The 17,232-nt window shown below is 39.9% G+C and overlaps 1 protein-coding gene across 2 annotated transcripts in view; it reads right to left on the reverse strand.

The window, feature by feature from the left end:
* Positions 1–17,232, reverse strand: part of LAMA2 (laminin subunit alpha 2) — a 1,496,617-nt gene that overhangs the window by 23,618 nt on the left and 1,455,767 nt on the right. For both annotated transcript variants that reach the window (XM_069726054.1, XM_069726053.1), the window contains 4 exons: positions 7,709–7,768; positions 4,427–4,536; positions 4,054–4,243; positions 1,383–1,538 (listed from right to left, as the gene is read on the reverse strand). In XM_069726054.1, coding sequence (XP_069582155.1) covers positions 1,383–1,538; positions 4,054–4,243; positions 4,427–4,536; positions 7,709–7,768 — 516 coding nt within the window. The remainder of the gene's footprint in view (positions 1–1,382; positions 1,539–4,053; positions 4,244–4,426; positions 4,537–7,708; positions 7,769–17,232) is intronic.

Below are 17,232 nucleotides of genomic sequence, written 5' to 3' on the forward strand. Positions count from 1 at the left end.
ACAGGCTTGGCAATCTGCGCTTTGAAAAAGGTAAGAAAAATTGCCTGTACAAGCTTGGCAGTTGGTTCAAGGTGAAGCAGTATTCCCAGATCTCCATCTGCCAACTTAGTTACCTACACTGCACTGATAAGGGATAGAACACTGATACAACCATCTGCAGAAGGGTTTCATCTCATTTTAATGAAGACATTGGATTGTCTAAAAATTATGTTGTAAGGCTTGATAGGTCAATGAGTGGCACTTTTTTCAATGAATGTTAGCTGACATGTAAACCTCACATTCTATGACTATGGGCTACGGCCAGAAATGCATTCGAATTTTAGATTCTTTTTAACCTGACTGAACAATACCTATCCCTTTTAATAAAATGAAATAAAAATATAATTTTTTATTCATACCCAGCCTATGGATCCTTTTTTCCTAAACTCCTATGATGGTCAACGGACGTAGATCCTGGCTGCACTGCTGAGATGCAACCGCCCTCATCATATGGTGATGCAGATTTCATAATTTGCACTTTTTCTCTAAGTGTCCTATTGCTAGCTTGGAGACCTCCGCAAGGGGAAAAGTGTTCCTTAACTCTCCCAAAGAACTTTCGCTTAGCCAATCAGTACAGTATTCTGGACAAATGTATGAAAGAAGCCCATAAAAGTTGCCTGGTGTCTTTTCCTTTTAAAGAAAATTCTGGTTTGGTAAGTATCTTAAATCTTATGGAAAATGCCAAATAAAGGGTCACCTTATAGGGTAGCGGACTTTAATGGATGGCTCTAGATAGACGGTTTTCCTATTCTCAGAAGAAAGCATATGTTCACATAAGGATAAGCCACGAGATCACTGCAAGATGCCGACAAGCTAATAATAATATGTTGGAGACTGCATGGGTCTGTATAATGCAGTAAACTGCTGCTTTAATCCCATTTCAGTAAGTAAAGCGTTTTTCAGTTAGATGTTGAAAATGTGATTTTCTGGCCAGTGAATTTATTTATATGAAATGAAATGAATCATTTTTAATATGTAAATCGTTTTTACGACATCATGAATGAAAGTAACTGCAATATGCAGATGATAACAGAGGAAATCATGTAGGACACATTATTTGAAAACAAACTTTATGCAGGAAAAAAATTACATCTTACGAAATATTATTGGAGTTACAATAACCTATAAAATAACAAGTTCTAGTCCACTTCACCTTTTGTTGGCGCAAGCCATTTAAAAGGAAAATGCTTGCTTTTCAAACAAATGGTACATAATAGCGAGAGACTAATGTATTCTCAACATGTCACTCCCACAGTCACAGCTAAAAAGGTAATAAAACTAATCTAACCCACAACATGCATAATAAAACACAAAGGAAATATAAAATCAGACTTCACTCTTACCGGGCCAATCCTCTTGGTAGTATAATTAATAGGCAGTCCGCCAACGTACAGCATGCCCACCACATCCAGTATGTCTGCTTTCTTTGGACTGTTTGTACTATTTCCAATTCCATCAACAAATAGATATCCTGTCTGCTTTGTTCTGAATATGTTTATCTAGGGGGAAAAAATTTTAAAAACAGACAGATGACTTTTTAAACAAATTAGAGGTAATTTAAAATAATTTCCTTTCACATAGAATTTCTTACATGGTCTTGGAGTCTTATACTTCTATACTTTCCTTTAACTTTAATATTTTATTATGGTAAGCTCATTAATAAATTGGGAGGACAGAGAACAGATTTCTCATGACCATTATTTTACCATGCTCCACATAAATTACATAACTGACTATTCCATTGTCTCGCCCTATCTTATTGCCTGTGTGAACAAAGCCTAATGCTGACTGATAAAGCAAGCTGCAGGATAATAATCACTAGAGCACATTCAATAATTTACACCATTTCTAGTCTTGTTCATCCTTCATACAGACTAAGAGGAAATTCAGCTTAATGAAATGTGTTCCTATAAAAAAAATAATAAAAATGTTTTATTTTAATTCCCTGGGAACGTTATTCATCAAAAATACTGGAAGCTTGTCCCTTATGTTATTCTGCTTCAATGGTTGTTGTGTAAAACCATTGTGGAATCACCTCATTTAGACAAGGGGAATGGTAGACTCTATTACATATCACCTTTTTGCAACCTTCAAATTCTAATTTTATGTAATGCAAAGTAGTAAATTGGTAACCACCAGACCGAAGCATATGAATCAGATGGCTAATGACATAAAACAATGAAACCTTTTCAGAAATACTCTCCCGAATATTCTTGATTTTCCTTTAACACATGTCACATTTGAGCAGGCCATAAAACATAATAAAAGTCAGGAGAAGAGACTGACTTTGAGCATTTCAGCTAATAATTGCTTAATAAAATAATTATGCATAACTGATCATTTGTCATGGCTAGCGGCAGGCTATTGTCTGCCGAAAGTGTGATTCAGAGTGTTGGATATTTTCACCCATCATCGACTTAAACAAGGCAAATGTGGCTTGATTAGACAATTATAGTCAACGTTTTGCTACTTGCCGAAGCTTAATTAGTTGTTGTACACATTTTCTCTTCAACCTTATAACAGTAAAGCTCCAAAAATTCATGGCCCTTGACCTGTACATTAATGTTGTGCTATATTAAAATAATAGTTGGCTAAAGCTTCTGATCCTGCAACTTTGCAAACAGGATCATGGGGTGCATTAAAAGAGGTCTGGATACACATGATGAGAGCATTATACTGCCTCTGTACAAATCCCTAGTTAGACCGCACATGGAGTACTGTGTCCAGTTTTGGGCACCGGTGCTCAGGAAGGATATAATGGAACTAGAGAGAGTACAAAGGAGGGCAACAAAATTAATAAAGGGGATGGGAGAACTACAATACCCAGATAGATTAGCGAAATTAGGATTATTTAGTCTAGAAAAAAGATGACTGAGGGGCGATCTAATAACCATGTATAAGTATATAAGGGGACAATACAAATATCTCGCTGAGGATCTGTTTATACCAAGGAAGGTGACGGGCACAAGGGGGCATTCTTTGCGTCTGGAGGAGAGAAGGTTTTTTCCACCAACATAGAAGAGGATTCTTTACTGTTAGGGCAGTGAGAATCTGGAATTGCTTGCCTGAGGAGGTGGTGATGGCGAACTCAGTCGAGGGGTTCAAGAGACGCCTGGATGTCTTCCTGGAGCAGAACAATATTGTATCATACAATTAGGTTCTGTAGAAGGACGTAGATCTGGGGATTTATTATGATGGAATATAGGCTGAACTGGATGGACAAATGTCTTTTTTCGGCCTTACTAACTATGTTACTATGTTACTATGTTACTAGATGCAGTTCCCAGCGATCAGAGACTGCAAGGACCTTGGAGAAAAGACAGAAATGTTTTTTAACAGCTTCTGTCCTCTCTTTTGTTGGTTAAATTGTGTCAAGGAGCGCTAGGCTGTGAATATTAGCATCGGCACTTTCAATGCTTTTGTAAGTGTCTGCACTACATCACAGACCCAGTTCAGGTGGCACAGCCAAGGGCTGTTGCCTCCAGTAGGAGAATTGTATGAATTCCCCTGTTATAGGATCCAATCAAACAACCATATTTTCTTCTGACTTCTATGAATTAAAAAAAATGGAGAACACTAGGACAAATGATAAACTGAGATGTTCTGATGAGTTTTTTTCATGTGGACCAAATTTGCATGCTGCAATTTTTATCACGCTAACTAGTCTATTACGTATTTCAGATGAGTCTCACCCATTTAAGTCTATTGGTGTACAAAAATTGGATCCCTATCAGATCATCCATATGGCATCTGATTTTACCAGATATAACTTTAAAATGTTTTATATTTTCTTTAAAAAAGTTTAGAATGTTCTGCCAGATTTTAGAATGATGAAAATGTCAGTATCGTAACTGAAAAACTGTTGGAAGTCCAAGCTCACAGACTCCACCAATGTTAACTTTTTGACTTGTCAGACCACTTTGAGTGGAATTCTCCTTGCAATGAACATTTTTTTTATGGGCATGTCTATAAATACTATAATCACATATAATAGCATAATTTGATTAATTCTACCTTGTGCCACTCTCCATCATTCACTTTCTTAGGAACCATTGTGGTAGTGTCTCCACTTCCAAGGTCATATCTAAAGTGTGCCATTCCATCTTTAATCTGAATTGTGGCAAAATCAGCATGATTGATCCGTGCCATGTAGAAGATCAAACCTGAATCAGCTGTAGTGCGAAGCTCAAGTTCTATTGATAAGCTGCAAAAATAAAGTATTAAAAATAAACACTGGAAAGCAAAAAAATGCATTAAATAAAAACATTCTCCTTGCAATTTTGCAGCTTAGTCCACTTCACTTGAATGGACAAGATTGTGAATATCCTTATATATAAAGACATTGTGAACAACTTGTATAATCAAGCCAGCAGGGAATAAGACTTACCTGTTTTTCACTTTGGTATCATCAAATGCAAGTGCAATGTGGCTGTTTTTGGAAAGCCCAAACTGTTTTCCTCCCTGTATAATTTCTGGCCTTATGTCGGGTGCACAACCCTTGAAGAAACAAATAAGATCTACATAGAATCTATATGCATTTTTTTCCATTTTTACAATTTTTACGATTTTCTTTAGTTAAAGAAAAGAGCAGCAATGTTAGGCTGGGGTCACACTTGCGAGTGCAATGCGAGAAACTCGCGCGAGTCTTTTGGCTCAATACCCATCACTGCCGCCGCCACTATTGACCGGAGCATTCAGCTGCATGTATTTCTATGCAGCTGAATGCTCCGATCCCGAGTGCTGGTGGTAGTGCTGGGTATTGAGGCGAGAGACTTGCGCGAGTTTCTCGCATTGCACTCGCAAGTGTGACCCTGGCATTATAGATATATACAGTATACCTATGACTCTGCGGGGATCCTATAATCATGATCATACCATTTGGACTGAGAGCATGACTAAATAAGCAAGAAAAACTTCAGTTTCAAGTGAGACCAAAGTTCAGCCTTTCTGGAGACTTTTCATGCATCAAATTAAATGTGTCTTGTTATTAATTTTTTTTTCAGATCATGCAAAATAGTTTTCAGTTTAGTTATTTTTTTTAAAGAAATGCTCCTATGTCTAGGTATTGCTGTCATATTTTTGTTGTGGTGTCCCTTGCTAATCGATTGATTCCCGTTCAGAAAAACACTTAATGTGTCTCATGCTGGTGACGGGTTTTCCAATTCTTTTTGTCTGGAGAACGCAGAGATCATTGCAAAGCCTATGTACGGCACAATGGCATCTCATTCTAGCACAGTTGTGAGTTACTTCAATTCTCTTTAACAGTGCAATTAGATGGTCGTATTACACGGCTGAGTGCTGTCTGATGTTTTATTGGATAGCACTCTGCGCAGTGTTATACCTTGGGGCAATGCAAATCTGTGATATTTTTTTCAACAATCACAGCATGCTGTGGACTGCTTCCTAGTGCAGTCCGATATCCACGGACTCAGACAATGGAGAAGATGGAGAAATTTAGTTCTACATCTTCTCTGCACCTAGGTTGCAATTCTTTCATGTGAGACAATTGGATCAGTACCTGGAGTGCGCCTCTTAATGAAGTTAGTCCTTTTTACTACTGCAAGACTGGTATAGTGTGATAATGCGCTATGCCAGCCTTGATGAATCAACCCCAATGTCTTTTTCAAATGGGTAAATCCGAAGGTGTTTTCAAGAGGAAGAAGCTTCAGGAAATGCCAACTTTTTTTCTTAAAGCATCTATTTTATCTTTGTTTTATCCTTTCCACAGCACTTTTTCAACATAGCGGGCATTTTTTGAACCACTTTTCCAGCATTTTTGTGGCATCTTTTGTACTGACATTTTCTGGATGGAACAGCAATATCTGGACAAAGGAACATTTTTGTCACATTACTACAATTGAAAACTAGTTATATTTTTCCTGATCGAATAGAAACATTAATATTGAAAAGTAATAAAAAACCCTTTTATTTTCAATAACAGCACATGCAATTAGAAATCCTTCTGCGTAAAGTCAGCATTCATTGGGTATTCATTAGGTATTGAGAAGCAGTCTCCTCATGTTAAACTCTGCTTATGCAATCAATTTTTTTTTATCAATTTTGCAATGATCATTGCTCATATTTGCAAAAGTCATATGCTGTACAGAATTCTGATGACTAAACTTTCGACTTATTTCTGTGAATTTATTGGGGATGTGTAACTGAAAAGAAAGGATGTGTGGAAACCCTTGTGGTCAGGGTGAATTTTTGCATACATCCTGTATTAAAGAGGTTACAAGGCATGGGAAAGTTTCTCCTGTGAGAGCCATTGTTTCGCTGGCGTTTATAGGAGATTGTGATTTTCACTATACATAGCAGTGTTATGTATAGTTCAAGTGATCGGATGATTGCAGCTTCCAGTGTCCCAACAGGACTAACAAATACTGTAAAAAGTGGAAAAATGTTTTTTAAAAATATGAAAAAAAAATCCAACTACAAAAGTTCAAATCACCCCCCTTAAAAATAAAACAAAAAAACATATTTTGTAAAGTCACGTTCAGAAAAATCTAATATATTAAAATATAAAATAAATTATATTGGTAAACAGCATAATGAGAAAAGGAATTGAAACATCAGAATTAAGTTTTTTGGTCGCTGCAACATTCCAATAAAATCCAATAAGAGGAGATAAACACATCATATCTACCCCAAAATGGTATCAGCAAAAATGTCAGCTCAGGGCTCAAAAAATAAGCCTTCACATAGCACCAAAAAGTGAAAATGTAATGGGTCTCATAAAATGCTGAAAAAAGCAAAATGTTATTTATTTATTTTTTTTTACAAATTTTCTAATTTTTATTCACCACTTAAATTAAAAAAAAATGTTTGGAATCTGAGTACTCCTACTGACCTGGAGACTCATATTGTCGGGTCAGGTTTACCATATAGTGAACATAATAAAAAAAAAAAAAAACCCATAGTATAATTGCACTATTTTGGCAATTTCAACGCACTTGGATTTTTTCTCCACATTCCAGGGGAACATAACATAAAATTAATGGTTTCATTCAAAAGTACAACTCATCCCACAAAAAAAAAGCCCTAATATGGCTATGGAGATGAAAAAATAAAGTTATGGCTCTTGGAAGAGGGGGAAGAAAAAAATGAAAAAGAAAAAAATCCAAAATTTCAAAGTCTTGAAGGAGCTAAAAAAAAGAATTATCTTAGACGTTAAACCTATATAAGTAAAAGAAGCAAAATGGCATGCAAAGGTGGATTTTTACGTTAAACATATCCAGATCCATTTTGCTGTATTTTATTTTTTTGGTTTCTAGCAAATTGTGGGGATATTTGCAGAAGGTAAACTATATGCAATAAGAAGCAGAGGGGTGCTTGGAGCAAATGCATGTTCCTGATTTATGCAGTCATAAAAAGAACCCTGTTTCTGATTATTTTCAAGCCATCCTAAATGTGTCTATCGTGATTGTGTAGTTCGCAAAAACATTTGGCAGACTGGCACGCTAGGACATATTTCCATTTCTTTTGCTATAGGGGACCCTGGAAGAGAATAATTGTAAGTTGAGGTAGTCCTATTACATCCTTCATTCTGCTCACAGTACAAAGGAATAAAGAAAAAGAGGAAATAGAAATGATTAGGTCTGTGTCACTAAAAAGGTAATTCAGAGAAACGATAAGGAGCCACGTTAAGCAGGCAAGAAGGAATGGATACCGTTGCGGAATCATGCTCATCTGTGATATTGGCACTCTTCTCTTCAGATGTGTCAGGCTCCTACGGTGCAGCAAATAAGAGGCAAAGCAGATGTTAGAATCGCCATACTGTGTGAGGCAAATTCAAAACAAGACTAACACTTACAAAGGCAAACAATTACATAAATGGCATTTCTCAATATAATGCGTTCACATGGTATAAGCACGATAAACTCATTTACATTTTTCTTTTATACCAGTTTATGAATAGATGTACATCATGTAATAATCGTGTCTGCCATTCAGGTCAATATTAGTCATTTCGAGGTATTATGTATTAACGCTAGTGTGCCCAAAATTGCTGTTGTATTTTTTTTGCTCAATTTCTATCATTTGCTTATAACTATTCGTTAAAATAATTGAAATATCAATGAACTAATCATTAACCATGGCAATCAGGAACTCTAGTGAACGCATATACTTTCAAGTCAAACAGAATATTTATTACATCCGGTTTACATTAATTGCAATAATTTGATGTAACTGCATGCAAAAAAAGTTACATCTTAGGACAATGTCCAAGTAACTATGTGCTCTTGTGTTGTACTAGTCATGCTTGCATATACCGTTGGATTGGCCCACTGGGTACCAGGGAAAGGGCTGTCGGGTCAAGGTCCAAACAAAATATTGCAACCCAATGACGCAACAGAAGCAAAACATATTTTAAATTGACGTTAGAAGCAATAGTTTGCGACTATTTCCATTGCCGAATAATAAGTTCCTATTGAACCCTATTATTATATGCATATGGGGGATGGTTTTAGGGGGTGTTTATGTGGCAATCGCAACCAGCCTCTGGTGCATTTAGGGGCGCAAAAATCCTTTTGCTACATAGGAAGATACCAGTATTACAAATAACACATGATAGGTCAATGCCCTATTAAACAAACGACATTAGAGCCCTGGAGGTTTGAGTTTTGCTTCTGAGTGTGCTTACCAGCAAGTAAATAGTTACATATATAGTATACACTGTATACACTCCTCAACATTGAAATTGCAACATCAAGAAGGAAAAAGTCGACTTATGGAAATCACAGGATCGATGGACATATTAACCCCTTCATGACCCAGCCTATTTTGACCTTAAAGACCTTGCCGTTTTTTGCAATTCTAACCAGTGTCCCTTTATGAGGTAATAACTCAGGAACGCTTCAACGGATCCTAGCGGTTCTGAGATTGTTTTTTCGTGACATATTGGGCTTCATGTTAGTCGTAAATTTAGGTCAATAAATTCTGCGTTTATTTGTGATAAAAACGGAAATTTGGCGAAAATTTTGAAAATTTCGCAATTTTCACATTTTGAATTTTTATTCTGTTAAACCAGAGAGATATGTGACACAAAATAGTTAATAAATAACATTTCCCACATGTTTACTTTACATCAGCACAATTTTGGAAACAAAATTTTTTTTTGTTAGGAAGTTATAAGGGTTAAAATTTGACCAGCGATTTGTCATTTTTACAACGAAATTTACAAAACCATTTTTTTTAGGGACCACCTCACATTTGAAGTCAGTTTGAGGGGTCTATATGGCTGAAAATACCCAAAAGTGACACCATTCCAAAAACTGCACCCCTCAAGGTACTCAAAACCACATTCAAGAAGTTTATTAACCCTTCAGGTGCTTCACAGCAGCAGAAGCAACATGGAAGGAAAAAATGAACATTTAACTTTTTAGTCACAAAAATTATCTTTTAGCAACAATTTTTTTATTTTCCCAATGGTAAAAGGAGAAACTAAACCACGAAAGTTGTTGTGCAATTTGTCCTGAGTACGCTGATACCTCATATGTGGGGGTAAACCACTGTTTGGGCGCACGGCAGGGCTTGGAAGGGAAGGAGCGCCATTTGACTTTTTGAATCAAAAATTGGCTCCACTCTTTAGCGGACACCATGTCACGTTTGGAGAGCCCCCGTGTGCCTAAAAATTGGAGCTCCCCCACAAATGACCCCATTTTGGAAACTAGACACCCCAAGGAACTTATGTAGATGCATAGTGAGCACTTTGAACTCCCAGGTGCTTCACAAATTGATCCGTAAAAATGAAAAAGTACTTTTTTTTCACAAAAAAAATCTTTTAGCCTCAATTTTTTCATTTTCACATGGGCAACAGGATAAAATGGATTCTAAAATGTGTTGGGCAATTTCTCCTGAGTACGCCGATACCTCATATGTGGGGGTAAACCACTGTTTGGGCACATGGTAAGGCTCGGAAGGGAAGGAGCGCCATTTGACTTTTTGAATGAAAAATTATTTCCATCGTTAGCGGACACCATGTCGCGTTTGGAGAGCTCCTGTGTGCCTAAACATTGGCGCTGCCCCACAAGTGACCCCATTTTGGAAACTAGACCCCCCAAGGAACTTATTTAGATGCCTAGTGAGCACTTTAAACCCTCAGGTGCTTCACAAATTGATCTGTAAAAATGAAAAAGTACTTTTTTTCACAAAAAAATTATTTTCGCCTCAATTTTTTCATTTTCACATGGGCAGTAGGATAAAATGGATCATAAAATTTGTTGGGCAATTTCTCCCGAGTACGCCGATACCTTATATGTGGGGGTAAACCACTGTTTGGGCACACGGCAGGGCTCGGAAGGGAAGGCGCGCCATTTGACTTTTTGAATGGAAAATTAGCTCCAATTGTTAGCGGACACCATGTCGCGTTTGGAGAGCCCCTGTGTGCCTATGCATTGGAGCTCCCCCACAAGTGACCCCATTTTGGAAACTAGACCCCCCAAGGAACTTATCTAGATGCATATTGAGCACTTTAAACTCCCAGGTGCTTTACAGAAGTTTATAACGCAGAGCCATGAAAATAAAAAATAATTTTTCTTTCCTCAAAAATGATTTTTTAGCCTGGAATTTCCTATTTTGCCAAGGATAATAGGAGAAATTGGACCACAAATATTGTTGTCCAGTTTGTCCTGAGTACGCTGATACCCCATATGTGGGGGTAAACCACTGTTTGGGCGCACGGCAGGGCTCGGAAGGGATGGCACGCCATTTGGCTTTTTAAATGGAAAATTAGCTCCAATCATTAGCGGACACCATGTCACGTTTGGAGAGCCCCTGTGTGCTTAAACATTGGAGATACCCCAGAAATGACCCCATTTTGGAAACTAGACCCCCAAAGGAACTAATCTAGATGTGTGGTGAGGACTTTGAACCCCAAGTGCTTCACAGAAGTTTATAACGCAGAGCCATGAAAATAAAAAAAAAAAATTATTTTCTCAAAAATGATCTTTTAGCCTGCAATTTTTTATTTTACAAAGGGTAACAGGAGAAATTTGACCCCAAAAGTTGTTGTCCAGTTTCTCCTGAGTACAATGATACCCCATATGTGGGGTTAAACCACTGTTTGGGCACATGCCGGGGCTCGGAAGTGAAGTAGTGACATTTTGAAATGCAGACTTTGATGGAATGCTCTGTGGGCATCACGTTGCGTTTGCAGAGCCCCTGATGTGGCTTAACAGTAGAAACCCCCCACAAGTGACCCCATTTTGGAAACTAGACCCCGAAAGGAACTTATCTAGATGTGTGGTGAGCACTTTGAACCCCCAAGTGCTTCATAGAAGTTTATAATGCAGAGCCGTGAAAATAATAAATACGTTTTCTTTCCTCAAAAATAATTATTTAGCCCAGAATTTTTTATTTTCCCAAGGGTAACAGGAGAAATTGGATCCCAAAAATTGTTGTCCAGTTTCTCCTGAGTACGCTGATACCCCATATGTGGGGGTAAACCACTGTTTGGGCACATGCCGAGGCTCGGAAGTGAAGTAGTGACGCTTTGAAATGCAGACTTTGATGGAATGCTCTGTGGGCGTCACGTTGCGTTTGCAGAGCCCCTGATGTGGCTTAACAGTAGAAACCCCCCACAAGTGACCCCATTTTGGAAACTAGACCCCGAAAGGAACTTATCTAGATGTGTGGTGAGCACTTTGAACCCCCAAGTGCTTCATAGAAGTTTATAATGCAGAGCCGTGAAAATAATAAATACGTTTTCTTTCCTCAAAAATAATTATTTAGCCCAGAATTTTTTAATTTTCCCAAGGGTAACAGGAGAAATTTGACCCCAATATTTGTTGTCCAGTTTCTCCTGAGTACGGTGATACCCCATATGTGGGGGTAAACTACTGTTTGGGCACATGCCGGGGCTCGGAATTGAAGTAGTGACGTTTTGAAATGCAGACTTTGATGGAATGCTCTGCGGGCGTCACGTTGCGTTTGCAGAGCCCCTGATGTGCCTAAACAGTAGAAACCCCCCACAAGTGACCCCATTTTGGAAACTAGACCCCGAAAGGAACTTATCTAGATGTGTGGTGAGCACTTTGAACCCCCAAGTGCTTCATAGAAGTTTATAATGCAGAGCCGTGAAAATAATAAATACGTTTTCTTTCCTCAAAAATAATTATTTAGCCCAGAATTTTTTATTTTCCCAAGGGTTACAGGAGAAATTGGATCCCAAAAATTGTTGTCCAGTTTCTCCTGAGTACGCTGATACCCCATATGTGGGGGTAAACCACTGTTTGGGCACATGCCGAGGCTCGGAAGTGAAGTAGTGACGCTTTGAAATGCAGACTTTGATGGAATGCTCTGCGGGCGTCACGTTGCGTTTGCAGAGCCCCTGATGTGCCTAAACAGTAGAAACCCCCCACAAGTGACCCCATTTTGGAAACTAGACCCCGAAAGGAACTTATCTAGATGTGTGGTGAGCACTTTGAACCCCCAAGTGCTTCATAGAAGTTTATAATGCAGAGCCGTGAAAATAATAAATACGTTTTCTTTCCTCAAAAATAATTATTTAGCCCAGAATTTTTTATTTTCCCAAGGGTTACAGGAGAAATTGGACCCCAAAAGATGTTGTCCAGTTTCTCCTGAGTACGCTGATACCCCATGTGTGGGGGTAAACCACTGTTTGGGCACACGTCGGGGCTCAGAAGGGAAGTAGTGACTTTTGAAATGCAGACTTTGATGGAATGCTCTGCGGGCGTCACATTGCGTTTGCAGAGCCCCTGGTGTGCCTAAACAGTAGAAACCCCCCACAAGTGACCCCATTTTAGAAACTAGACCCCCCAAGGAACTTATCTAGATATGTGGTGAGCACTTTGAACCCCCAAGTGCTTCACAGACGTTTACAACGCAGAGCCGTGAAAATAAAAAATCATTTTTCTTTCCTCAAAAATGATGTTTTAGCAAGCATTTTTTTAGATTCACAAGGGTAACAGGAGAAATTGGACCCCAGTAATTGTTGCGCAGTTTATCCTGAGTACACTGATACCCCATATGTGGGGGTAAACCACTGTTTAGGCACACTTCAGGGCTCGGAAGTGAGGGAGCACCATTTGACTTTTTGAATACGAGATTGGCTGGAATCAATGGTGGCGCCATGTTGCGTTTGGAGACCCCTGATGTGCCTAAACAGTGGTAACCCCTCAATTCTACCTCCAACACTAACCCCCCCACACCCCTAACCCTAATCCCAACTGTAGCCATAACCCTAATCACAACCCTAACCACAACCCTAATTCCAACCCTAACCCTAAGGCTATGTGCCCACGTTGCGGATTCGTGTGAGATATTTCCGCACCATTTTTGAAAAATCCGCGGGTAAAAGGCACTGCGTTTTACCTGCGGATTTTCCGCGGATTTCCAGTGTTTTTTGTGCGGATTTCACCTGCGGATTCCTATTGAGGAACAGGTGTAAAAAGCCGCGGAATCCGCACAAAGAATTGACATGCTGCGGAAAATACAACGCAGCGTTTCCGCACGGTATTTTCTGCACCATGGGCACAGCGGATTTGGTTTTTCATATGTTTACATGGTACTGTAAACCTGATGGAATACTGCTGCGAATCCGCAGCGGCCAATCCGCAGCCAAATCCGCACCGTGTGAACATAGCCTAATTCTAAAGGTATGTGCACACGCTGCGGAAAACGCTGCAGATCCGCAGCAGTTTCCCATGAGTTTACAGTTCAATGTAAACCTACGGGAAACAAAAATCGCTGTACACATGCTGCAGAAAAACTGCACGGAAATGCAGGGGTTTACATTCCGCAGCATGTCACTTCTTTCTGCGGATTCCACTGCGGTTTTACAACTGCTCCAATAGAAAATCGCAGTTGTAAAACCGCAGTGAAATGCGCAGAAAAAAATGCGGTAAATCCGCCATAAATCCGCAGCGGTTTAGCACTGCGGATTTATCAAATCCGCAGCGGAAAAATCCGCAGAGGACCAGAATACGTGTGCACATACCGAAACCCTAACCCTAACCCTAGCCCTAACCCTACCCCTAGCCCTAACCCTAGCCCTAACCCTAACCCTAGCCCTAACCCTAGCCCTACCCCTAACCCTACCCCTAACCCTACCCCTAGCCCTAACCCTAGCCCTAACCCTAACCCTAACCCTACCCCTAACCCTATTCTAACATTAGTGGAAAAAAAAATTTCTTTATTTTTTTATTGTCCCTACCTATGGGGGTGACAAAGGGGGGGGGGTCATGTATTATTTTTTTTATTTTGATCACTGAGATATAATCTATCTCAGTGATCAAAATGCACTTTGGAACGAATCTGCCGGCCGGCAGATTCGGCGGGCGCACTGTGCATGCGCCCGCCATTTTGGAAGATGGCGGCGCCCAGGGAGAAGACGGACGGGACCCCGGCTGGATCGGTAAGTATGATGGGGTGGGGGGGACCACGGGGGGGGGATCGGAGCACGGGGGGGGGATCGGAGCACGGGGGGGGAATCGGAGCGCGGCAGGCGTGGAACGGAGCACGGGGGGCGTGGAACGGAGCACGGGGGGGCTGGAACGGAGCATGGGGGGGGGTGGAACGGAGCACGGGGGGGCTGGAACGGAGCATGGGGGGGTGATTGGAGCACGGGGGGGTGATTGGAGCACGGGGGGAGCGGACAAGAGCACGGGGGGGAGCGGAGCACTGGACGGAGGGGAGCCGGAGCAGTGTACCGGCCAGATCGGGGGGCTGGGGGGGCGATCGGTGGGGTGGGGTGGGGGCACACTAGTATTTCCAGCCATGGCCGATGATATTGCAGCATCGGCCATGGCTGGATTGTAATATTTCACCCGTTATAATGGGTGAAATATTACAAATCGCTCTGATTGGCAGTTTCACTTTCAACAGCCAATCAGAGCGATCGTAGCCACGAGGGGGTGAAGCCACCCCCCCTGGGCTAAACTACCACTCCCCCTGTCCCTGCAGATCGGGTGAAATGGGAGTTAACCCTTTCACCCGATCTGCAGGGACGCGATCTTTCTGTGACACAGCATATGCGTCACAGGTCGGATTGGCACCGACTTTCATGACGCATACACTGTGTCACAGGTCGGGAAGGGGTTAATGATATGCAAATGATGAAAAAATCTAACCAACATTTTCAAAACATCTCAATTTATTCAGTATCGAGTATGAGCACCATGTGCAGAAATCACAAACACACCATAGCATACTATCAATGAGGTTATCAATAGTTGTCTGAGGTATGTTCTGCTATGATGAATGGACTTGGACATGCAAATCATCAAGAAATGCTGCAAGTCTTAGAAGTATGCTAGCACCTGCCGGCTGCTCATAATAGCAAAAGCAACATGACGCCTTGTGTTCTTTAGGTTGTATTGAAAATCGTCTCCTGTTATGCTTCGGAGAAATGGCCAGACTATTAATACCACAATTGATCCATTCTGTGCTACAAGTGAAATTAGTTGGCACACACGAAGTGTAAGGCATCAAACAGTGTCTACATAAAAAATAATTATGCGCTTACACGACATTGGGTTGCAAGCCAGATGTCCAGCCACAGGAGGTCCATTGATGTCATGCTACAACTCTAAAAGCAGAGAGCAAGGCAGCAATGGAGGCTGGAATGGAGGTCTTTACTTTTCAGCAATGAGAACCGCTTTTACATTGGATGCAATTCTAGCTGGAGAATGGTTTGAGACTACATAGGCAGCATGATGAAAAAGTCTTCATGAGTGAACATCACACCTGTACTACTCCTGCGAACATGGTGTGGGGTAGCATAATATACAGCAGCCGGATCCCTCTTGTCTTCATTCCAGGTACACTAACAACTTGACATTACATTGCTATGGTCATGGAACCAGTGATACAGCCATTTCTCAAAATCGACCCAGAAACAGTTTTTAAACATGACAACAGGTTGAAGGTATGCTACTGTGAGCAGCCTATGTGGCCTAAACATGCTACTATGGCCTCCAGCATCTCCGTTCAAGCACATTTGGCACATAATTTGTTGACAATCATAAAGGGAGTTGTCAGAAATGGATCTTGATGATTTGTGTGCCCAAGTGCATTCAACATAGCAGAACATTACTCAGACAACCATTAATAACCTCATTGATAGCAGCCAAGGTGTGTAAGTGCTTGTATTTCTGCATGTGGTGCTCATACTCGATACTGAACAAATCAAAATGTTTAAAAAAATTGTTTCCATTTTTTTGATCATTTGCATATCATTAACATGTCTGTCAATCCTATGGTTTTCCATAATTCCATGGCTTTTCCTTCTTAGTGTTATCAATGCATATCATTATACATGTATACTGCATCAAAAGTGTACAAGTTCTACATTGATGACAGGAAAGCCCTCTTGGTCATTTTCCTACTAAGGAAATCAGAGGCATAACTAAAACCTCCTGGGCCTCAATTTAATACGTCTAATGTGTCCACAAACTACCATGTGCTGGAATGGTCGTTTGTGGTAAAGGTATATTTAGGCTTACCATGTACTAGGTACTTGTGGTAACTGCAACATCTGCACTCTCGAAAACCACCCGCTTCCCTTTGAGATTAAAATTCTCAATCTGACCCTACTTATTCAGTGGAAGTTTTATAAATTCAGGCTCTTGTTTCATTTAACATATGGACTTTCTATTTGGAATTTACTGAAGATAATATGACAATGAGCTGAAATCCTCAGATTACAGGAATTTTAGCAATGTCAGACATTTGATGACAAATCTAGTAATCCGTAAAAAGAGACCGGTATTAAAAATAAATCATTAAAAGCCAGTTAACAGTAATATTTTATGAACTATTAATACAATTATATATCATTTTTTATAATCATGTTTGACAAAAGAATAAGAGGATATAAGATTACTTTTTAAGGATTACATTTATGCATGACAGCACTCCATGCCAATATTAAGGATATTCTGACCTGAAGGCCATGATAATCTGAAGATTTTTGTGTCCAAGGGCAAATACGAGGTAAGATTTGGTGATAGAAGTTCAGCTTTAAGCCTTTTACTCTATACATTTGATATTTACTAGTAAACATTTATGAGCTTTGTCTACAAGTTGTTTTGTAAAATTGTAAAAATAATCTGTAATGTAAATGCTACCACTATGTACTGCCCTCTTCAAGCTCATAAAGAACTAGGGCTTAACTCTGACTATATATGCTTGAATATTATAAATCAATATCTGTTTCTAAAAGCTGACATA

Source organism: Ranitomeya imitator, chromosome 5 (assembly GCF_032444005.1).
Source record: "Ranitomeya imitator isolate aRanImi1 chromosome 5, aRanImi1.pri, whole genome shotgun sequence".
Lineage (NCBI taxonomy): Eukaryota > Metazoa > Chordata > Amphibia > Anura > Dendrobatidae > Ranitomeya > Ranitomeya imitator.